This window comes from Gavia stellata, chromosome Z (assembly GCF_030936135.1).
Source record: "Gavia stellata isolate bGavSte3 chromosome Z, bGavSte3.hap2, whole genome shotgun sequence".
In the NCBI taxonomy this organism is placed as follows: Eukaryota; Metazoa; Chordata; class Aves; order Gaviiformes; family Gaviidae; genus Gavia; species Gavia stellata.
In genome coordinates this window covers 56,238,114-56,262,010 of record NC_082637.1, presented here as the reverse complement: position 1 = coordinate 56,262,010, position 23,897 = coordinate 56,238,114, and the positions used below count along the sequence as shown (strand labels likewise).

At 46.4% G+C, this 23,897-nt stretch overlaps 1 protein-coding gene across 2 annotated transcripts in view; it reads right to left on the bottom strand.

Moving 5' to 3' along the window:
* Positions 1-895: 895 nt before the first annotated feature.
* Positions 896-23,897, bottom strand: part of ABCA1 (ATP binding cassette subfamily A member 1) — a 79,313-nt gene continuing 56,311 nt past the window's right edge. The window contains exons 20-49 of one of the 2 annotated variants that reach the window (XM_059834142.1): positions 23,693-23,832; positions 22,531-22,668; positions 21,766-21,986; positions 21,224-21,296; positions 20,481-20,683; positions 19,363-19,411; positions 18,338-18,451; positions 17,845-17,996; positions 17,264-17,388; positions 16,767-16,865; positions 15,414-15,603; positions 15,164-15,258; positions 12,532-12,564; positions 11,860-11,965; positions 11,080-11,154; positions 10,488-10,657; positions 9,400-9,577; positions 8,736-8,851; positions 8,503-8,647; positions 7,129-7,252; positions 6,374-6,503; positions 6,129-6,249; positions 5,879-5,941; positions 5,309-5,415; positions 4,392-4,533; positions 2,971-3,105; positions 2,139-2,242; positions 1,919-2,011; positions 1,497-1,740; positions 896-1,292 (exon numbers count right to left, since the gene is read on the bottom strand). In XM_059834142.1, the coding sequence (XP_059690125.1) occupies positions 1,152-1,292; positions 1,497-1,740; positions 1,919-2,011; positions 2,139-2,242; positions 2,971-3,105; positions 4,392-4,533; positions 5,309-5,415; positions 5,879-5,941; positions 6,129-6,249; positions 6,374-6,503; positions 7,129-7,252; positions 8,503-8,647; positions 8,736-8,851; positions 9,400-9,577; positions 10,488-10,657; positions 11,080-11,154; positions 11,860-11,965; positions 12,532-12,564; positions 15,164-15,258; positions 15,414-15,603; positions 16,767-16,865; positions 17,264-17,388; positions 17,845-17,996; positions 18,338-18,451; positions 19,363-19,411; positions 20,481-20,683; positions 21,224-21,296; positions 21,766-21,986; positions 22,531-22,668; positions 23,693-23,832 (3,826 nt within the window). In that variant the 3' untranslated portion in view covers positions 896-1,151. The remainder of the gene's footprint in view (positions 1,293-1,496; positions 1,741-1,918; positions 2,012-2,138; positions 2,243-2,970; positions 3,106-4,391; positions 4,534-5,308; positions 5,416-5,878; positions 5,942-6,128; positions 6,250-6,373; positions 6,504-7,128; positions 7,253-8,502; positions 8,648-8,735; positions 8,852-9,399; positions 9,578-10,487; positions 10,658-11,079; positions 11,155-11,859; positions 11,966-12,531; positions 12,565-15,163; positions 15,259-15,413; positions 15,604-16,766; positions 16,866-17,263; positions 17,389-17,844; positions 17,997-18,337; positions 18,452-19,362; positions 19,412-20,480; positions 20,684-21,223; positions 21,297-21,765; positions 21,987-22,530; positions 22,669-23,692; positions 23,833-23,897) is intronic. The other variant, XM_009811835.2, reaches the window with a different exon arrangement.

The window sequence follows — 23,897 nt, the reverse complement described above, 5'->3', positions numbered from 1 at the left end:
GCATTACAGGCATAATGCAAAGAAATACTGTGGCTACAAAGATCAACTGAAAGCACTTTCAATCCCTAATTATGCTACCTACCTATTTAAAGTCATAAATAATACTGTTAAAAAAAAAAATCTACATCTCATTTCTAGTTTTATCTGGCAAAGCCAGAAATGGCAACATGCTTGTGCTAAGCAATAACTTCAGATGATGGGTACCTTTCTGGTGCAAAGCAGGGGTTAAAGAGCAGATATTACATATCTGAGTGACATCTCGTGATTTAGAATTTGCTCTTGGCATTAGCAGCTTGTACAACTACTGAGTTTGCTGCTGTGGTCCAAACCCTAGGTCTGTTTCCAACCCACTTTCTCCTACTAGGTGTTCATGCAGCTGCTGCGGTACCTCAAAGGAGCAGGAAACTACTTAACTACACAAAAACCTAGTCAGAGTAGGTTATTGGTTGTGATGCTGGTGGGACAATCCTGTGCATTTGCAGGGTTCACAGTTCTGCATATCACCACTTACTGACAGAGATGTATGGATATGATGGCCTGTCTCTTGCCATCCCATCTGCACAGTACTGCTTTGTGGCCCCAGATTTGTCACCAACTGACCTACACCAGTCTAGGAAAAGCAGCTGGTCAGGTAAGTTTTCACAACCTAAGGCTACAACACTGGTGGTGACTTTTCTTGCCACTGACTGTCTTGGTGCATTCATTGCCAGCAATGGATATAGCACCAGGAAATTCCCACTCCTGACATGATTGTTTTAAAGACTAAAACATGCATGTCTAAAATACCTATAAATAACCACTGGCCATGATTCCTCAATGAACTATGTTTGCAAGCCTAGTAAAAACATACTGTACAGGACAAGATACAGTATGGTTGAAAGCCCACAGCATCGAGTGGGTGTTTTACCACAGCTTCAGAGTTATACTGTAATGAGCTAAGTTCAAGTCTTTCACTTGAGAACAGTACAAGACGACTCCACGAGGCACTGCCCCTGTAAAGGAATTTTGTTTTCATTGCATTGAATTGCATTGCATTGAATGGTTATCAGTAGAATGTCCAGTTTATCTTCCTCTAGCTTGTTCTTTGGGAGTATCCTACCCCAGGAAAAGGAAGTTTGCATTCTGCTCATCATTTCTTTGCCGAAATTGGCTCACACACAACTTTCTTTTACCTTCTCATCTTGCAGGAAGGAATTAAGGATTGCAATGTCTACCACAGTCTGGTTTTTGTGCAATGACAGGTCCTTAGTGTGGTCATCGTCGCTTTGGTCCTTAGCAAAATTTACAAATACCTACAAGAAAAAAGGCCATGTCACACATCACCCTGGATTTTCATTAATTCTGGGCATTTTATACACTGGGCTTCCTAAAATAGTCCTGGGATTCAGTACTCTACTCTGCTGAAATGCCCTTAAAAGATAGAAATTCACCGATTTACCAGGCCTTCCTACCTCTGCACAGAGACGATTCTGGCAGACAGGCTACTAAAAACTTACTTGGTCAAGTGTGGTCTGAGAAACGGAGTAGTCTTCTATGTGGAGTCTCTTTTTGTTCTGGGAGAGAATACTGAATATTCTGGCCAGGGAGGATGGTGAAGAGGGAAGCTGGTACTGCAGCATATTCCGATGCTTTTCCTTCAGGACACTTCCAGGGAAGGCATGCCCAAAGAACTCCTCAACAGGCTTCAGGTCTGGGTTTGCCCCTGCAATTCTCACCACTATGGTGTAACCATCTCCAAACCTATAAACAAGAGGGACACGTACAGGAATTAAGTGTCTTTGACACAGAAGTGCAGCTTAAAATCCAGCAGCACTTCCCATAGCCAGCCTAGCAATGGGAATGCTGCATGAGGAATTAAGCCTGACTGTATCCCTAAAAACATGGACAACTCTGGTGGAAGTGAAAAGAAAATAGTTACCTGTTCTTCAGATGCTGGACGCTGCCCAAACACCTGAATCGCCCATTGACCATTATCGCCATTCGAGTGCACAGGGCTTCACATTCTTCCATGCTGTAGGCAGAAGTAACTTCATTAGCACTGCAAGCAGCAATGAAGGGCAGAGCAGCCAAGCAAAGTTTAGCATCCAGCTGTGGTGGATAAAAAACCCAGGGTATGATACAAATGGGCTACTACTTGCCTGTGAGATGTGAGCACCACTGATCTCCCCTCTTTGATTACACTCAGAGCACAGTTCCACAAGAAACGACGTGCTTTAGGATCCATCCCTGTTGTTGGCTCATCCTGCAAAACATACACAAAAACAGGTTGTGCTGTTACATTCTACCAACATATACCTCATCTCTGAAATGACCTGTCCATTCTGATTATGCATACTGGGAAAGATGAAAATAAGCAAGTTTGACTCATTTTCCAAAATGAGAAAATAATTTATTCTCCAAATTTTGAATTAGCAAACATCTTTTTCAGAATTGAGAAGTACTGCTTATTGTGCAATTAGAACATGTTGAAAAATCCAGTTCTAAAACAAGTTAAAGTTAATTAGCTTGTTTAAATAGAGCACTAGACTACTTCCTCCTGTGCTATGAACTTTAGTAATTCTAAGGTTTGTCCTTGATTTTTATGTAAAGAATCCTAAACTATTTCCAATTTTCATTGAATTACTAAAAACACAGGACTGATTCTCCTGCACAGTAAGATTTGCTTGTGTCCAGCAGGAAGGCTGTAATTTTTTTGTAGGTATAGAAATCTTTACAGCAGTACTAAGGTGGTGACAATGCTACACAGCTGGCAGTTTGGCATCATGTTTGAGACACCCACTTCCCCAGGCACATTGTAGCTTGCACCTACATTTAAATAGGGAATCTTTATTTCCATGTGCTCTTTGCTCACATTTAAGTGACTAATAATGTATTTAAACATTAGTTGGCCGTGAAATATCTCATCTTCATTTGAACCTGATTTTTCTGTTTTCCAAGGAAAATGTTAACAAGCAAAGGTTGCAGACTCACCAGGAACACCACAGGTGGCCCTCCAATGAGGGCAATGGCTGTGGAAAGCTTGCGCCTGTTCCCTCCACTGTAATTCCCTGCATATTTTTCTCCATATTTCACAAGACCCAGCTTCCGAATTGCCCACTCGCCAACCTACAGCAGACAGCACAACACCATCTTGAACCAAGCACAGCAACATCTACACAATGAGATTTTCCTTATGAGCTTTGACTTTAAAAACATTGAGAAGGGCCACTCATCTGAGGATCTAGTGTGGCATGGATATGGGTTTTGAAACAGCCTGTTCACCTCTAGATCAGGATATATGCAATCCTGACACTGGAAGGCCAAAAAATCAAGTGGCTGCAGCTTATTGGCCAGTGAGCACGAATTCAACATCAGTTGAGCCATGTTAACCACCGGTGTAGTGCTCTTGGCAGCACCGGCTTTAGCTAGCTTTCCAGTTGCTGTGGGCTTGCAGCAAGGACACAGTGACTACTGACACACAGCAATTCCACTATGGTGCATCTTAGCCCTTCAGACAGATGGGGAGGATCTGGTTTGTTACTCAGGAGTATTACTACAGGTGCCAATAGGCAGGCATTGTTGACCTGGGGACCAAAAAGTGTTAGGGGGAAAAGAGTCAAAGACTACTCGGATCACACCCAGAACTGTGTCCCTTTTTATATGGGGCTGGTGGGAATATCACACAGAGAAAACTCACCAGCAACCTTTGAAGGAGCTTGCAATTTTCACCCATCATCACTACTCTCAAAGAGTGATTCAAGCTAGCTGGACATACCCTAGGCACCAGATCCGGCCCTATCCAAAGCACTGGGTAGAGATGTCATCTTCCTACCTACAGCAGTTCCTGTTCTGCAGCACCCAGGACACCATAAGTGAAAACTGCTGTTAACTCAAGGAAACAGCACTGAGAAGGGTGCTGTATGGTACTGGCAGCTGTCATTAATTGCCTAAAGACTGTTAGTGTAACCTCATGTCTGACTGCTGAAATAGCACCACTTTAATGATGTAGCATGATCAACTGGAAAGATGTAACAGCCAGCGTGAGGCTTCTGTTAAGCTGTAGAGTGCTTGCTCCCTGGGACTTTGAAGAATTAACTCTTGACAGCAGGTGAGGCTGCAGCTCCACAGCCCTTAAACTCTTAAAGGAAAGAAGTCATTCAGTGGAGAAGTGCACCCACTATAAGAATGCAGGACCTAAAGTATCTATCCGTCTGTTTGTTATTTATTACACTTTTCTAGGCAGCACTCAAAAACCATAACAACTTTGGTTGGCCCTGGAAGAAACGCATGGTGGATTTCACCATACAGTATCTTCAGCAGCTTCACATCATAGCATTGCATGTGTTGCAGAGAGGGTGCATACAAGCAGGAACAGTTGTTCACTGGGGTGGGTCTTATGGTGTTCCATTTACCTTGCAGACTTCTTTCTCTGGAACACCTCTCAGGAGCGCAAAGAACTCCAAGTGCTCTCGCCCAGTCAGCAGCTCATTAACAGCATCGAATTGTGGGCAGTAGCCCATGTTCTGATGGACTTCTTGGATGTTGGACAAGATACTGTAAAAGAAAATAACCCTCTGTTAGGATTTCACAAGTACAACGCTGCTATTTTAGGTGTTAAAAGGAGGGAAGTGAAACAGTGGTTTTGGCATCACTGAACTAACAAAAATACAGAATCCTAGAAGTCCGTCTTGGCCAAATTATTTTTTCTCTCTCCCTGTCCTCCCCCTTCTTTTTTTAAATATGACATTTAAACAGTGTGCCCAGGTGGCCAAGAAGGCCAATGGCATCCTGGCCTGTATCAGAAATAGTGTGGCCAGCAGGAGTAGGGAGGTGATCGTGCCCCTGTACTCGGCGCTGGTGAGGCCGCACCTCGAATACTGTGTTCAGTTTTGGGCCCCTCACTACAAGAAGGACATTGAGGTGCTGGAGCGTGTCCAGAGAAGGGCGACGAAGCTAGTGAGGGGTCTGGAGCACAAGTCTTATGAGGAGCGGCTGAGGGAACTGGGGTTGTTCAGTCTGGAGAAGAGGAGGCTGAGGGGAGACCTCATCACTTGATCTTACAGGTCTTTTCCAACCTTAGTGATTCTGTGATTCTGTAAACATGAGAGGGCAGGTATTCAGAAGTGACTACCAGACTAAACCAATTTTCATAAGCTGCTGAAGTACTTTGCCAGACTTGGCAAAGGGCTGAAACAGATTCCAGAAGTTGAAAAAGGGAAGAGTGGGGTAGAGTTTAGACCTTCTAGAAGCAGAACTAAGCCTGTGAAAGCTGAAGGAGAAAGCAGCAAAGGACACATACAAAGCAGAGGAAAGATGCGTGGTCTTTCACCTGTTTCCTTTGAGGAAAGCTTCACCTCCTGTCACATCTGTATCACCAGTTAGCATCTTAAAAGTGGATGACTTGCCAGCACCATTTACTCCCAGGAGTCCAAAGCACTGGGGATATAAAAGAGCAGATGAGCACAGTGTGTTTGAGAACAGAATTCAGCTGCATTATTTTCAGCACTGACAAGATGGGAGAGAGCAAACTTGACCCTCAGGACAGCTGGAAGGAGTCTTCAGTGCATTTCCAGAAAAAAACTTCTGGACCTTCATTTTAAGTATAAATCTTTAGACTGGGAAAAACAACGAACTGTGGTGTCACCTTGGCCCAGTGCCACCACAGTGTATCTGTGCCAAACATTAGAGGGTACCAGAGTTTGGCCTCTGGTCCCAGACACTGGGAGTTCAGTATCTTCTTCAAAGGCAGAGAGACACAGAATCAGAAACTGCTTCAACTTCCAGGCAACTTCCTTTGCTGTAATTTGAATAACATCTCTTTCTGATCTTACCCTACCTTTTACTGTCTGTTGCTCTTAAATACAGCAGTAATAGCAATGAATTTGACAAATAAGTTTACCTCTCCAGGGGGGATTCCGACACAGATCCTATCAACCGCTGGCTTTCGTTTCATTCTGTAAATCTGAAACCAGAAGAAAAATAATGAGACGGACAATGTCAGAGAAATATAACTAGAACTATAATTATTCATATTCAACACTCCAAACACACTCCAGTTTTGATCCCATTAAATTCCTCTGAATGAGGCTTCTGGTGAACTGCATCATGTTGTGCCAACAAGTCTTAGGAACGCAGAACATTTCTGTCACCTTGGTTAGCTCCTTGATTTCCAAAATGTCACTCTGTCCTCCTCCACTAATTATCCTCTGTCTCTCTCTGGTTACATCCTCATCTTCATCATTCACCGGAGGCAGTTTGGCGTAGACGGGCCTGGAGAGAGCAACATGACAAAGCTTTAGCAGAAGATGACAGGACCTCCATAGTTAATACTCCCCCCACTTCATGGGGGACACCAATGAAAACTCCACCTGGTGAAGTGGAGCAGAAAACCTGCCTGGGTTTGATGAAGAACCTGTACTGGATGAGCACTGTGATGAGGAAGAAGACAACACCCTCCACTGCCATGGCAAAGAGGTTCCTTCCCACTAGGTCCCACGACAGAGGGGACACGAAACGATTTTCTCCTGCCAAAATGAGATGAAGAGCACAGTCACCTTTCCAGAGCAATGGGAGCAGGCTAGCATTTCTTTCTGCAGAGCTCACCAAGTTGGGCACCGGTGCAACCGGAGAGCAGCCAGTGGGAGGAGGGAAGGGACAGACCACACAAGGGGCCAGTTGTGGCTGCATGCACATTTCTTACTGTAGTAGAGGTGGGACTTGGGCCCAGAAAATTTCCTCTGCCAAAGAAGCACTGGCTCACCTTCCCAAAAGGTTAGTGAAGCACAGAAAGACTGTGACTCAGGCCTGGCATCTGCATCCCAGAAAAAAATACCCAGCTTTCCAGAATCTCAGCCACTCCTTACACTTGGCCTAATGATCCTTTCCATACAGTTGGCTTTATGCATTTTTATTTATCGCCCCTAATAACTCAAAATTCTGGGGATCTATCTACCAGGCTCCCTTCATTCCTTGTAACAACCTAAAGAGGACAGCTGTGGAGATTTGCCAACTTTGATCAGATCTGTACTGCAAATCATGAACTTTCAGTTCCTGAGAAGTCAGAGGAACAAAGGGTGCTCATCCAGAGCAGACTCGCACTTTCCCTGTTCAGTTCAGGCCACTGTCCCTGTGATACACAATTTCACTTACCAAACCTCTCCAGAGCATCAGCCATGGCCTGGTTTTTGACCATGTCAATGAGTCCCCGCCCCAAGCAGAAATGGGGGAAGATGAGGAAGACAGACTTCAGGATGTCATTGATGTTGTTCAGTTTCTGTTAAGACAAAAATCAAGTGCCAGTGAGCCATCTGACCAGAAAGCAGCCACCACCTGCCAAGTGTGACCCATGTTGTGATTGACCCCTCCCTCCCCCACATTGCAACCCGACAAAAATTCAAGGATTAGAAATTCTCTCCCAAGAGCCAGTGCCATGGCTCCTCTGGACAGTCAGTGTTGTTGCGTTGCTCAAGATGCTATTTATACAAGCAAGCTGCACCAAAGGAAAGATTCCTCTAAATGCTCACAGTCTAAAAGGCAGTGTCTGCAAATGATAATGTGCAAAAAGGCTACATACAGGTTGAGGGGACAGGGAAGTTGTGCTTGCACGGATTGGTTATCTCAGAGGCTGTGGGTAGCCCCTCCCTATCCCATATTGGAGGCTTTAATCCTTTTCCTTTGTTGCCTTCCAGTTGGCTTAGCCCACGGGTTGGTCTGACAGCAGCCTGAGGAGAGGTTCCTGTTCTGGCAGGCACTTATCTTCAAGCACGTACATGTTTTTACTGTGCTAAAACAGGCCTTGTAACAAAAGGGACCATCATCAAGGACTGCCTCATTATACCCTCAACAGGTAACTCCCACAGGGTCTCCTCAGCCTCCTCCCACAAGGAACACTTCGCACCAGTGTGGGTCAAACAGGGCCTGCTAAGACATCTTATGTTGCATACATGCATGAGAGGAACTTGCACCTTCCCCAGTAGGCATCTGGCTTTGGAAAAACTGAAGTGAGGAGCGTAAGTTCCTAATACAGTTAGAGAGGTATCTACCACAGGAGGCAAAGTTGAGGACAGCTAAATGCTTGAGTGCTTGTAGCCTGTAGTACACAGAAACTGCCCCTTATGAAGAACATACAGGAAAATTACATTTCAACGTAAGAAAATATATTTTTTTTTTACCCTAAGGGTGATTGAGAACTGGAAGAGGTTTCCCAGAGAGACTGTGGAGTCTCCACCCCTGGAAATGTTCAAAACCTGATGGCCCTGAGGAACCTGCTCTACCTGACCCTGTCTAGAGGTTGGACTAGACAATCTCAGTAGGTCCCTTCCCACCTTAACTATTCTGTGAACATTGCTGAAGAGGGCTTTAACCGATTCCCATCAGAACCTGTGTTTAAACTGCTGCAGTAGCTAACACGTCCAGGCCAGGGGCTAGCCTTTCTGGAGAACTGGCTGCTAAAGGCAACATGGTACCAACATGGAACTAGACTGTAGCAGCACAAGACAGTGAGGAGCTTCTGGAGAAACATACGTTGTTGGTGAAGAGCTCCAGGACAAAGGTGGCCACACTACCATTGATACCAATGAAGAGGTTCACACTGGTCAGCACAACATATGCGGTGCTAGGGATTTTGAACACGAAGGAGGCTGGATACATGAGAGGGGTGATGGACCACCTGACAAGAGGAAAGGCAGCAACGTCAGGTAAGCACCTTCTGAGTCTAAGAGCCGTCACAGTCATCCTTCTGATGAAAAATCTCTTACCCATAGAGAAACAGAAGGAGAGCCAGCACAGGCAAGTTGGAGGAGGATACATAGGACTTCTGCTGGAAGCAGATGAAGATGATGATGACTAGAGTGGCTGGAACAATGTAATTGCACTGGAAGGGGAAAAATATGGCTTTAGATTTGCTTCCAGATGACAAAATAATGAAAGGTGTCTTTCTACTCTGAACAAACAGTCTTCAACATTATTCAGCGTTCCCAAAGCTCTTTCCAATAGGAGACTCTTAGGAGTGTCACATGTGTGAACTACAATGTAGTACACATGAGTTTACATTTCTTGGTCCCTCTAGAAGTAGTCAATAAACTCTCAGAGGTTCAGGACACCACAGGTTGAAAAAACCTGCTTTGAACAGAGCGGAACAAAGGCTACATAAGCAAACATTTTGGGGCGGGTATTTTAAAGTGACATAATAAATGCTGATTATTGTGCTTATGGTTGCCCTCCCATCCTCTGTTTCATGTTCCTTGTCCCACTGAGGTGAACCACCACCCCAAAAGAGTCAATACAGAAGTCATAGGCACAGCTGTTATTTACTGAATTAACGTGATGCCCACTGGCCCCAACTGCACTTTGCACTTCAGTGCAATGAACACCCTGCAACACAGAATGGAGGACAGTTTAGCACAGTCACAAAGCCCTTACCATATCCCAGACAAAGTTGGCCAGCCAGTAGATCACAGGCTTCACACCACTGATGAACTGCAAGTGTTTAGCCTTGCTGACACGTTCCTGGATAAGGAAGACCACAAAGCTGGCAGGAACAAAGGACATGGCAAAGATCACACAGATGGAGACTAGGACATCCACGGAGGTGGTCATTCTGGACAAAAAAAAGAAGAAAGCAAAGTGTTTGTATGCTAGTGCTGGCTCCTTTGAGATGAATTGAGGCAGATCATGCAGGACAGTGCAGAAACTGTTTATCCTTCTGCTGTCCTTGTTTTGCAGGGCAAAGGATGACCACATCAGACTGTCTTAACTGCACAGTTTTTCTCCAGCCTTATAACAAAGGGAAAATACACAGCCTGTTGGCATCTCAAGGACAGCACCACAACCTGGAGATTGGTTGGTAACTTCAGCATAATAGACTGCTTTCTGCCTTCCTTATCACCACCTCTTTGTTTCCCACTTAATACATTTCTTGTGTTTGTTGGGGGTTTGTCTTTTTTTTTGTGTTGTTTTAAAGTTCAGAGGTATCTGACTGTCATCTGCCACTGCTCTAAGATTTGAAGGATGTATCTGCAGACATCTTATGAGTCCTGACTCCAGTTGTGGTAGTAGTGGACTAGTCAGTGCCTCGGTGGAGTAAGCCCTGTGCATTACTGTGTGCCCCCCAGGTTGAGGCAGTGGACAAAAGTGAACAGGATCTATCAATGGTTTCTAGTCAAATGGTGGCACCTTGGGACAAAAGAATGACCATGTTCATGGCAAGCTGCCTTTCTGGATATGGCTGAGAGGAATTTTCCAAGTGGCATAAGGTCTGAAGATTAGAAAACAGAGCTTCCAGGGACTCAGAGACATAGAAAGCTTGCACAGCAGTGCTTTCAACAGCAAATGCTCAACAGCACATGTTGCCACGTGCCCTAATCATAGAAAATAAGGCCAGCACGTTAAAGCTTAAATGCCACAGGCCACTGAGTGTCCACCAGTGAGGCAACACCTCCCATGTTGCCTGTTCCGAGTCATCAGCAGCTGATGAGCCTGAACCCATCCGCGTTCACGTCAGGACTTACAGGGCCACTTCAGAGAGCTGTTGTTTGGTGAGATTGAGTGGGTGATTGAAGGCAGTGATCCCATAAGCACTAGCATTTTTGCCCTGCTGCAGGTTGGCCCGAAGGATGGCATTGTTGATCACATTCAGGAAGGAGGCAATGGCATGCCAGCCCTTGTTGTTGAACCACACCTGCAAGAGATCACATCAGCATCAGAAAGGCACGAGGTACCTCAGCTGCCCAACAGGCTCCGGAGCCCTGCAAAACACCCCTTCCTCTATTGAGGGCATATAATTTCTTTCCACATCCGTCCAGCTAGTTTGCTCAGGGACAGAACATACAGTTTGATCAATAACCACAAGGGGCTGCTGGAAGCTAGCACTGATCCAGCACTGAACTCCTTCTGGGCCTTAGGCCTAGACTTCAAGGGAGAAACAGATTTTGGGGAAACCCACACAAGAATACAAGCTTCATTTACTCTACTAGCAAATAAAGAGAGTTCTAGTCTGCACATTTGTCCAAGGCAAAGTGCTGGGACTTTTCTAACTAAAAATAACTCCAGGTTACCAGAGCTTCAAATAGCAGGCACAGCAGTGAGGATTGGTTAATCTACCTTCACGTTGTTCTTTGTATCCAGGCCTTTCATGAAACTTGACAAGCTGTTGAGAAACCTATCTCCGGAACTCCCCTGCAAACAGTAAACAGACAGTTACTTCCCCTCTGAGAATACCTTTATTCATGTCCTGGGGTCTAGAGGGGGTCACACTACATTTTTCACAGCTCTGACAGTTTTCTTTCCATTCTGCAGCCTGTATCTGCCAAGCTGGAGGTGGTAAGAAGGCTGAGAAACTGCAGCTTTCCTCCCCCTGTTCCTTTCTGCAGTCCCACTGCTAAGAGAGGTCAGCCTTAGGCCTGTTTTTTTCCCCAGCAGTATTAACTAGGGTTGCGTGCAACCTTCAGAGACATTGCAGCCCACAGACAGTCTCAGAAGGCGGCAGCGGCCCAAATTCTCTTCTGAGCCAAGGCAGACTCAGCACAGGAGGGCTCAACTGAGGTTTTGAAGGAGAGGGCAACCACTTGTGAATTACCTGAGACAGCCCACCCTCTCCTGCCACAAAACACTCAGAGGTGTCTGTAATCCCCACTGGCTTGCAACTGGTGTTGGGCAGAACCCATCAGCAATGTGGGCTGTGTAAGCCTCAGCTGAGTGTGTCCCCACACACTCTGCTGCTCCCAGACACCAGCCTGGGAGACCCCAGCTCAGAGGCAATGGGGAAAAGCCACTGGACACAGCTAACAAACAAGCTCCTCGTTTTATGGCTTCCAAGTAATCTCCCAAGTAACAGGACTCTGACATTAGTGCATCCCAGGTTTATGGGGGACAGATGCTCACCTGTGCTAGCTCCAAGATTTTCTTCACCTGTTTAATGGCATCAGTGACTTCATGGCTTGGAGGAAGCATGAGGGAACTGCTGGCTCCCAAGGAAAAGCCACCATACCTGAAAGTTCAGATAGAAAGTGATGCTAAGACCTGACTACTCACTGACCTCCAGAAAATGCCACTCCTCCTCCCTCCCCAGATGTCTCCTCTTCCTGCACTATATCCAAGGCAAGTGTCTCCACTCTTACATGAAGGGATGACTCTGATCTTCCTACACTGCTGCTTAGCCTTGATGTCTCCTGCTCCTTGTTTCTGGGGTTAAATGCCCATCTTGTGACTGCTCAGTGTGCTGCTCTGTTTAATGAATGCAGCTATCCTCTGCTGCCAGTGCAGGCTAAGCAGGACATGTCCCTGCTTCCCTTGCTTGGAAGAACAGCACCTCCCAGCATGGAGCAGGCTGGTCGTGGAAATCTTTTCAAGCCAATACTGCTCTCTGCATAAGGCAGGCATGCTTTCCAGTGATGGGCTCTGGGGTTGTCCCACTTTATACTTTAAACACCCTCAACATTTGGCATTTAAGAGTCATATTAAAAAAAACTGCAAAGTGGTGTTGGTCTGTCCTGTTTAATACTGTGCTCAAGGGCTAGTGGACACATACAAGATAGAGAAAAGGCAGTAACTCACCTGAACTCATTCACCCAGATCTTATTCTTTAAGCTGTGGAGACAGAAAAGAAAGCTGATACGTAAGCGGAACAAGAGGAGAGACAGACCTACCAGTGCTGCAGGCCCATCGCCAGGGAAAAGACTGCAACAGCCTCTCACATCTGGCATATGTCCCACCAGTCCTATTCAGTAAAATCCCTAGGGTTGCTGCCCAGACTTCCCCCATACTCTGCCTACAAGGCTCAGGACACCCCCCCTTCAGACCTGCCGCAGCACCACTAATAAAGCAGAAACACCACTTGAGCTGTGGATCAGGACAGCCTGAGGAGCTGAGTGGGTCTGGCCCACTGCTGAAGAGTTAGAATCATAGAATCATTTAGGTTAGAAAAGACCTTTAAGATCATCAAGACCAGCCACTAACCTAACACTGCCAAGTCTACCACTAAACCCTAAGCACCACACCTACATGTCTTAAACACCTCCATGGATGGTGACTCAACCACTTCCCTGGGCAGACTGTTCCAATGTTGACAAACCTTTCGGTGAAGAAGTTTTTCCTAATACCCATTCTAAACCACCCCTAGTGCAACTTGAGGCTGTTTCCTCTCATCCTATCACTTGCTACTTGGGAGAAGAGACCCACACCACCCACCTCACTACAACCTCCTTCCAGGTAGTTGTAGAGAGCGATAAGGTCTCCCCTCAGCCTCCTCTTCTCCACACTGAACAACCCCAGCTCCCTCAGCTGCTCCTTACAGGACTTGTGCTCCAAACCCCTCACCACCTTCATTGCCCTTCTCTGGACACACTCCAGCACCTCAATGGCCTTCTTGTAGTGAGGGGCCCAACACTGAACACAGCATTCGAGGTGCGGCCTCACCAGTGCTGAATACAAAGCGACAATCACCTCCCTGCTCCTGCTGGCCACACTATTTCTGATACAAGCCAGGATGCTATCAGCCTTCTTGGCCATCTGGGCACACTGCCGGCTCATCTTCAGCCAGCCATCGACCAACACCCCCAGTTACTTTTCCGCTGGACAGCTTTCCAGCCACTCATCCCCAAGCCTGTAGAGTTGCATGGGGTTGTTGTGACCCAAGTGCAGGAGCCGGCACTTGGCCTTGTTGAACCTCATACAGTTGGCCTTGGTCCATTGATCCAGCCTGTCCAGATCCCTCTGAAGAGCCTTCCAACCCTTAGCAGATCACTACTCCTGCCCAACTTGGTGTCGTCTTCAAACTCACTAAGGGTACGCTCGATCCCCTCGTCCAGATCATTGAGACACTAAACAGAACTGGCCACAATACTGAGCTCTGGAAAAGACTACCAACTGGATTTAACTCCATTCACTACAAACTCTTTGGGCCTGGCCATCCAGCCAGTGTTTTACCCAGCGAAGCATACACAAGTCCAAGCCATGAGCTCAGGAGAATGCTGGGGGAAACGGTGTCAAAGGCTTTACTAAAGTCTAGGTAGACAACATCCACAGCCTTTCCCTCATCCATTAAGTGGGTCACTTTGTCACCGAAGGAGATCAGGTTGGTCAAGCAGGACCTGCCTTTCACAAACTCATGCTGACTGGGCCTGATCACCTGGATGTCCTGTACATGCCATGTGATGGCACTCAGGATGATCTGCTCCATAACCTTCCCAAGCACTGAAGTCAGACTGACAGACCTGTAGTTCCCTGGATCCTCCTTCCAGCCCTTCTTGTAGATGGGCATCACATTTGCTAACCTCCAGTCTGCTGGGACCTCCCTGGTTAGCCAGGACTGTTGGTAGATGATGGGCAGTGGCTTGGTGAGCACTTCCGCCGGCTCCCTTAGTACCCTTGGGTAGGTCCCATCCCATCCCCTAGACTTGTGTGTGTCTAAGTGGTGTAGCACATCGCTAACCATTTCCCCTTGGATTATGGGGGCTTCATTCTGCTCCCCATCTCTGTCTTCCAGCTAAGGGTCTGGGTACCCTGAGAACAATTGGTCCACTGTGTTTTCCCCCACATCCAGTAAAGGACAGAGATTCTCCTTAGCCCTCCTTTTGTTGCTGATGTATATATAGAAAGACTTTTTAATTGCCTTTTACGGCAGTAGCCAAATTAAGTTCTAATTGGGCTTTGGCTCTTCTCATTTTCTCCCTGCATAACCTCAAGACATCCTTGTGGCCTGCCCCTTCTTCCAAAGGTCATAAACTCTCCTTTTTTTCCCGAGTTCCAGCCAAAACTCTCTGTTCAGCCAGGCTAGTCGTCTTCCCCACTGGCTCGTCTTCCGGCACATGGGGACAGCCTGCTCCTGCGCCTTTAAGACTTCCTTCTTGAAGAGTGTCCAGCCTTCCTGGACTCCTTTGCCCTTCAGGACTGCTTCCCAAGGGACTCTGTCCACCAGGCTCCTAAACAGGCCAAAGTCTGCCCTCCGGAAAGCCAAGGTGGCAGTTTTGCTGACCCCCCTCCTTACTTCTCAGGGAATCGAAAAGTCTATTATTTCGTGATCGCTATGCCCAAGATGGCCTCCAGGTATCACATGACCGACAAGACCTTTTCTGTTTGCAGCAGAGTTTGGGTTGCCCAGGCCAATTTTCCTAATCTGTGCAGCATCCCCCATACAGCGAGCAGCATTTGGTGGAGCGGGAAGGGAGGGGATGTGTTCAACAGCTACCTTTTCCCAATGATCTGCACGTAGGTCTTCACTAGGTAGTCTGATATATTGCGGCCTGTCAGATTCTGGAGGATGTCAGCAGTGTCTTGCTCGCGCTGGTGTCACCAAGGAAAACACAGATAAACGCCCATCAGAAAACACAGACGCCAAGTCAAACAAACTGTGTGCAGTGCTGCAGGCAAGAATCGCGCCCAGCTGCTCTGCGCTCCAGGAGCATTCCTCATCGCAGCACCACCACGCTCCCTCCTACCTGTGGGGGTGGCAGCCCTCCTGCACCAGGGGGGCACACAGGCAGCATCTTCTTGATCTTCTCATTGCTGCACTCGCAAGATGGGGAAGGGTTCTCCATGCTCCAGTTGCCTTTCAAGAAGATGTCCAGGACTGAGTCTGGAACTGAAGCGGTGGTCCATTCCCTCTGCCCCATGGTGCAAGGAGTGTCTCTGTGTCAGGAAAGAGGGACGGCAAATGCAGTTTTTAAAACAACTATGATGGCCTTTGCTTGCAAGCCATTTAAATAACAGACACCACAGTCCCTAGAAAGGGCAGGCTGTTTTTCAAAGGAGCCTAACCTCACTGACACAAACAGATCAGAGCAACAGACCAGGCTCTGCAGCTTCTAACAGATCCCAGTGCCAAAGAGACTGAGGTTGACCAACACTGAGTAGTGGTGGACACTCCCCTCTTCTCATTCACTCCACAGCACATGAGTGCTTTATTTCAGTAAGTCCCAGGATGCACAGCATCCAGAGTTCAAGGAGCATCTGGAGAATGCTCTTAGTCATACGGTTTAGTTTTAAGTAGTCCTGGGAGGAGCAGGGAGTTTGGCTCGATGACCCTTACGGGCCTCTTCCAACTTGACATATTCTATGATTTAAGATCATGGCAGACAGTCATTTCTTGGATGACTTTGAGGCACCAGAATACTGCTTTTCCCCAAGGAAGCATCAGTGGGCAGCCTCCTTCCCGTGCCCCATGGGTGGAGTAACCCAGTTCCTGTGTCTGTTTGCAGGATACAGCTTACTTTCCACCACTGGCCAGCACATAGGGCTCCTTGCCCCATTCCCCATCATCCTGTGAACACGAGCGGCAATTCTTCCAGGCTAGAGATACACCATTCTGGACTCTGTTTACCCCTTCTACACTCACGGCCTGGATCTTCAGTGATTTGCCCAAGGCCATGCAGCAAGTCTGGCAGAGCTAGGAAACAACACTAATGCTGTCTGGCTCTCCAGTCTTTCTGCTGGTGTTTGTTGGGGTGCTAACCTAGGTTTCTAGTGCAGCTAGAAACAGAGGATTGTGGAATGGGAATAGCTACAGTCAACAACATACAGCAACATGTTCAGGACCAAACAGTAATTTGAGGGAGAGATGACTGTCTCCTTTCCATCTCTGTCAGTAAGGACTTGTACTCAAACCTCACACCCTCACCATGCTGAGGGCTGGTAACTTTCTAAAAGCAGAAAAATTGAATGTAATTGGAACTCTTTTGCCTTCAATCCTGCTCTGGCCATGCATGATTATCATTCCGAAAAGCCGGCTAAATCTACTGGGTGACCAGAAGCCATGGCTGGGCTTCCTCGTCCCAGCCCAGGTTTCTACTTACGGGATGGAGTGTCCCTGCATACAGCGTGTCCCAAACCCAGGCTTGTTGAGAAGGGCATCCAAAAGCCTCTGAGTGCCTGCATCTTCTGGAGCATCATTGCTGTGGGTACAGCAGAGACACACTATCATGTCAGTGGGATAATAGGCACACAAGTAAATGCAGCAGCAGAGCAACGCTGAGAGCACAGTGAAAGAGCTCAGGAAAAGGATGTGGGTGGAGATCTCCCTCTGAAGAATGCTTGGCCTAGTAGCACACACACACTCCTGGTCTTTGTGCATAGTGTTATTAGAGTCACAGCACCATTCAGAAATGGATATGGCCTTGCCAGTACTTAGAGCTGGCATTTAAAGGTCTAAAGAAAATACCAGGACTCTGTTAAAATGTGCTTCTGAGCTAAACAAATTTAAATAACCTGATAAGGAACTCAGTAACTCACGTTTACAGAGAAGAACAGAATTCTAGGATTTAGCACCATTTCTAGGCCACAAGAAACATACCTAATAAAAGTGTACTGCTCATCATACATCCAGGGCTGTAATTCCAGGCTGGGATACTTCCCAAAGGGAGGAACGATCAGGCTGAACATGAGAGCAATACACACAAAAACAGCTGGCAGCACAATCTGAAATTGCAAGGAGAGAGCAAGCCCTTTTTAAAGTGAATGTTCCCAGAGGCATCAGGAGCTACATGTGAGTCACTTAATGGATCAAAACTTTTTCAAAGTTTCCCAGGAAGGTCTTTGCTATTTAGACCAAGGCATTGTTAGACACCAATACAATATCTGTCGTGGCATTCAGTCAGGGCACTCACTGAATGCAGAGGATTCAGCCTCCAAATGCTGCTCTGAAGACCACATTTGGATTTGAACCTCAGCTGCTGTGCAAGAATACTGTAACTACTTGGTTATCATGTAATTCCTTTCACCTGCACAGGTCCCCTTTTGCTCAGATCTGCAGTGAAGACCAGTTTTGGTTATCCATATTCCCTTGAGGTTTTCTGCCCACCTTCAACTCTGAATACAATGCACGGCCCAGGGCCATCCCCACTGAGGGACCCTGCACATGTTGGGTGCTCTCACCTGAGCAAAGAAGCCCTTACGACTTCTCTTGGCAATAAGCAGCCTCTTCCACAACAGAGCCATAAACTGCTGCTGGGTGAGCTTCCAGCCCTTCATCTGGTAGGATCCTTTCCCATCCATGCCACTGAGAAGGTCTGTCTCTCTGGATTCTGCTAGCAAGAAGAAATGACCCTCATTGAAAAGCTCACAGAGATGTTCTCTGGGCACTTCTGTACTGGAGACACAGGGTGACAGCTGGAGCAGCTACTCTCACCCATCAAAAAAAGAGAGCGGTGAGCAGAGATAGCAACAGAAATTCACATGAACATATTTTCACCCTTATCTCTCTGAGCCTTGATGGGAGGATTGAGCAGGCTGCGCATACTGCACTGCCCACTACTCCTAAAGGCAAATAAACCACCACTCCTTTGGCAGTCTCAGCCTTATGATCTGCAGTATTTATCATATGAAAGAGTGTCCACAAGAAGAAAACAGGCTTGAGCCCCAGCAATACCTGGATCTATGTCTGAATCATTAGGGTCAAATGCATCATCTTCTGTAAATGGACGAAGGCAGCTCTGTCTGTCTCCAAACACACGCCTGTTCCTTCTGGCTGGCAATGTCCCGTCTGAAAATAATACAGTTGTGACTAGCTGAACTGCTTCAGTTAATCTCCAACTAGCCCCAGAAAAACCAAAGCAATATAATTTTCATTTTACATGTCTTCCATTTGCAAACCGATCTGGAGTGACTCCAGTGCGGGTAAAAGTAAAACCAAGACTGTCACTCTGCAAGAGTCACATGTTTTATGCACCATTTTTTGTGCGCTGTCCTAGAAGCTTCTTCCAGTGCACTGGACACTTTTTTGATTTAGCCATGGAAACTGCAGGCTGCTCTCACTGTAAGAAAACTCTCACTTAATATGCATATGACTCCAAGTGCAATTTGCTAGCACTAGTTTATCAGGAAACGCTGGCACAAGCACTTAGTGCAGTGAGCTGCTCTCAGAAAGTAATTTGGTCCCTACTGCGGTCTGACCCTGTCAAGAGTTTTTCCTATTCCTCAGAGTAGACAATAGTGTCAGTCAAGTAATTCACAATACACTCAAACACTAGAAACTCTTCACTATGACAAAATAAACATGCTACCACTGAATCAAGAGAAGGTAACAGTATATAAAAACATGGATTAAATATACTAAGAACAGCTATTTTAGGTCATTAAAAATATTAGCACAGCAGAGTTCCAGTTCATTCTGAAACAGGGACTGTCACACCTTGGCATGTGTCACTGTATAGCTGGACATGCTGCCATACACAAAGGTCAGCCACCTGCCCAAGGCTGGTGAGACCAGGGACACTCCTCATTTGAGATACCCACTAGACCCTTTATTCCCCTAGGAGCTAAGCCCTGCACTGAGATTTTACTCCTGAAATACCTAGGCTTGGTCAGCCTTGTGCTTAAGCAGCACAAACACTATACGAAAAGGTACCTCCCCCTGAAGTCCCCTTCAACACTGTAGGGGACAACTACACACACCTGAGGTTTCTGCATCCACACCGCTATCATCAGCCACTTTCAGGAAGATCTGAAAAGCAATGATAAGTGTCAGTCAAAATTAGAAGGGGACCAATATCATGGGGACTGCTTCAGGAGATATCATGACAGAGCACAAGACTGACAGATGCAGCACGAGAACAGAAGACACAGGGTTTATCCCCTGTGTGATGGGGACATGGACTTTGTGGCTTGTCTCCAGCTTCCAGGAGCCAGCCTGTAACCACATACCAGCTGTTCCCGCTTTCCAATTTCAGTTCTCAGTGCATCTCAAACACAAGCTCTTTCTTATGTCTCAGATAAAGGCCTAGTTACTAAATTTGGGGAATCCCATATTACTCCTAGCCTGAAAGTGCTCACACTCCTGTTCATTCTTGAATAGGCACCTTTGTCGAGCTTGTCCCATGGACTCTCCTAAACCAGAAAAAAAACATTTTCAAATTGCAGATAGCAGCCAAGGCCTTCACAGCTTGGCATGGACTGGGAGGATCTAGAGGGCAACCTCAGTAAATGACACCATCACGGTATCAGTTTCCCTTGACATTGTTTTTAAAAACAAAACAAAACAAAAAAAAAAAACCCAAACAACCACGTTTCACATAAACAGGGGATAAAGTGCATGACACGCTGTGATAAAAGAAAGGGAGACTTGTCAGTTGGAACACAGCCACAAGAAGCAAACCTTAAAATCGTGCCTGACAAGGGTATACATCTAAGTGGTTTCTGTAAAGCACAGTCTCCAATACTGAAATGTATGTTTTCAGTTAAGTGCAGCACAAAGCATCCCTAAAAATACCTCAAAGGTGTTTACACAGTCATTAGAAGCCAAATGGGGGGCCAACCTTCACATGACATCTCAGCAAAGTGCAACTGAGTACAAAGGATCTGTCTACACTTGCCTGTACTACATTTCAGTTTTTAACCCACGCTTCTATGAGCACACACTTGAGCAGGGCAGAACAGGCATTTTGGAGAGGAAGGCAAAGCTGCCTGTCCCACCATAAATGTTTACAGGAAAAGACAAGACTCCGTCTCGTTCTTATTCTGCCATGATTCATTTTGCCTAGTTTAAGTCAAAAGAGAATCTTCAGCTCAGTCACCTCCTCCAGGGTGGTTTCAGAGATCCCGTAGCTGGAAATGCCAAGATCAGAGAGACGGTCATCAATTTCATGGAACAGCTCCACAAAAGCTCCCTCTTTAGCAGCCTTGTATGGCAAGACATAGGTTAATTCATGGCCGATGTCCTCCACCAGCCTGGCCTCAGGAACATGTTTCGTAATGAGATTTGAAATTGCAGAGACATCTAGAAGAACCAAAAGGAAAAGATGGTGTTCATCTTGTTACTGTTCATTATGTGGAAAGAAGAGCTGAGTCTGAAAAGGCTTGCTGAAAGGAAAGGAGGGAAAATGGGACATCTCTGGAAAGCAGCTAATTTCCATGGAAAATCTGGTTTCTTTTTACATTTAACACAAGCTTGGACAAAAGCCTGGACCCGAGGCTGGCTGTTCTTTTCATTTGCAGAATTTGGGAGAACTTTTACATGCTACTGGCAGCCCTGCAAGTCATGACTGTACAGTTCACCAGCAAGCATTACATATTGCTAACAGGCTTAGCAACTATAACATCTTTGGTTATTAAATCTCAGGACAGCTTGAACCCAAAATGGCTCACTAAAGAAAAATGTTCCAGTATTTATGGATTTAAAAATACCATCTCTGTGAATTTAATAATTGTCCCAAGACTGTAGCTACACAGGGGCACAAGGATAAGGCAGGTGTCCACGGTCAAAGACAGAGCAATGTCAGCACTGGGACTGAATCTTACATTCTTTTCCAAGCCTCACCTATTGTCAGTGTGTCACTTTCATGGTCACTGCCAAGGCCAGCGTCAGAGCTGCTCTGGGAGACACTGTCATCCTGGTCACAAAAGAGAAGACAACCATTGTTTCCTGCTGCTTCATCAAAAAGGGGCCCACCAGATGCTACACTCCAGGTAACTCCAACCAGAAGCTGCAACATGCTGGATACTCCACAGAGGAGTCGGAAAGTAACGGTGATATACCACTGCAAAGGGCTTAAATACAAGTAAGAGGTCACAGTTATAGAAGTGAGCGTTACAAAAGTGTGCACTCATCTCTTCTGTATCTCTCCGATCAGCTTTGGACCACTGACATTGAAAGAAACTATAATGGAGATGTACATCCAATGCAACAGTTTAACGAGACATGATCTGGGATAGTACCTATAAAAGCAAGTAACACTTCTTTAAAAGAGTAAGGGATTTCTCTTTGAGACATTCTACCATGTAAAATCTTAACTGCTGATTCCCATAAGCCTAAGATTTTGTGAAGGAAGAATGAATATGAGCAGGAAGTGTCAGCTGTACCTTTTTCAGATAGGACACTGTGCTGCTGCTGTTTCGGCAGGAGCTCAGAGAGGAATCCACATCCTTCTTGACCAGGGTCAAATAATAGCCTGTTCCCAGCTGGTTCTTCAGGAAGAGAGAAGAGCCAACACAGCAGAGCTTGCCATGAGAAATGATGGCAATCCGGTCCCCCAGAATGTCTGCCTCATCCATGTGGTGTGTGGAGAGAATGATAGTGCGGCCTGGAAGAAAGAAAGGGAAGACACTGCTGGTAAGTCAACCACACCCATGTTCCCAAGCCAAAGCCACAGTCATCCGGATCTTGCCATGAAGTTGGATGGGAGGTTGATGCCACAAGTCCAGCCTCCTTTGCACAAGGCTAGCAGTATGGAAGAGGTTCACAGCTGCTGTCATGGGTTTATTCGCCTCACTCCCTGCAGGCCCTCGTCACGCTCAGCAAAGGCAGATTAATTTCATGTCAGCAAGGCTGGTTGCACAGAGCAGAACAGGACACTGCTGCACACCAAGAGTGAATTTCTGACTTTAACCGCCCTCACAACCCAGTGAGGTACTTTGTTCATGAGCTCTGACATGAATAGGATGAGAAAGAAAGACAGATGAGAGATCAGAACATCCTTGTCCTGCATGCTCTTTGTTCATTCCTCAGTACAAGCTACAATAGATTTGCAAAGACACATTGCTGTTTTGAGAACAGTCATGAATCAGGTTGATTTTCTTTTGCTTTCCATGACACGTTCATTAGGAGTAGAGAAAAAGACCACATACCTTGCCGATACTTCAGGAGCAATTCCCATATCCCTCTGCGAGAATAAGGATCCACCCCAGCTGTAGGCTCATCCAGAATGACAACCTTGGAGCCACCAACAAAGGCTAAGGCAACTGAGAGCTTCCTCTGCATGCCACCTGACAGGCACAAGAAGAAAGAGGTGTTCAGGCTGAGGCAAAGATGAAGGCAACAGTAATAGCTGCAGCACAGTGAATAATGAGGTCTCCAAGAGAAAGCAGAAGTGCATAGCGAGAAGACCAAGCACTGCTACTGTTTCAGGCCTTCAGGGTCCCATGACCTTCAGGAAAGGGGATGATCCCTCAGTGGAGTCCAACTCTCCTCCTACCGCAGGAAACCACACCTTGCAAGCCCTTCCATAAGTGAATCATACTATCTCAACATCAGCAGTAGCAAGTCGCCAGCTTGGAGGCCTAACCATATTTGAGGATCTGGAGCACAGGTCTCCAGAGCTTGAGCTGCAGAAATAGGGCCCCAAGAGACACCCCTCCTGTGGAAGTGTGCCAGAGGCAGCAGCAAGGAATTATATTACACTCTTCAATACTAAAGCCAACCTGTGGCCATCTGCTCTCCCCTTCCAAGGTCAAACAAGCAGTCTGTGCTGATAGTTGAGTCAGAAAACAAAGGAGTCTTGGTCCCTCAACTATCTGGTACAGACTGATACAGGAATCCTGCTATTCCTCAACAAGGGGGAAGGACACTCCAGGATGCCAACTGAAGAAGCAGAAGTCCACATAAGAGATGCACATATGATTCACAAACAGCAAGGGACTTGGAGATTATGGTCTGAGCCACTCTCACCTAAACCCATAAACCCCAAACATATTAGTAAGCATTTGGAGAACACATATCACATGTAGCTGTACTATGTTGTGTTGGAAAAAAACACAAAATACTCAGAGAAAGTGAGTGACTTGTTATGGCCATTACATAACAATCTTACACTATCTTATGCTAAGTTTATTAAGATATACTGATTAGGTACTTAATAAATAACTGCTTTCCTCAAGTGCTTAATTGTGTGGTAGTCTATTTTTAATTGGAGGATCCAACCAAGGTCCATGATGCAGCCTTTGTGAAACCCATGAGAATTTTTCTGGGGCTGAGGAAGCAGCTGAGAAATGTAAAAGCAGCTGGACCTACCAGAAAGTTTGCTTGTCCTAGCTTTAAGTTTGTGAGGCAAACCGACATCCATTGCCATCTGCTCCATCTCCTCTTTCACCTTCTTTTCCGGCAGCCCTTTGAGCCGAGCGTAGAACCAGATGTGCTCCTCCACAGTCAGCCTAGGGAACAGGAGGAGGCTCAGGGCACAGCTGAGAGCATGATGCTGGGATTCATCCCCTGCATT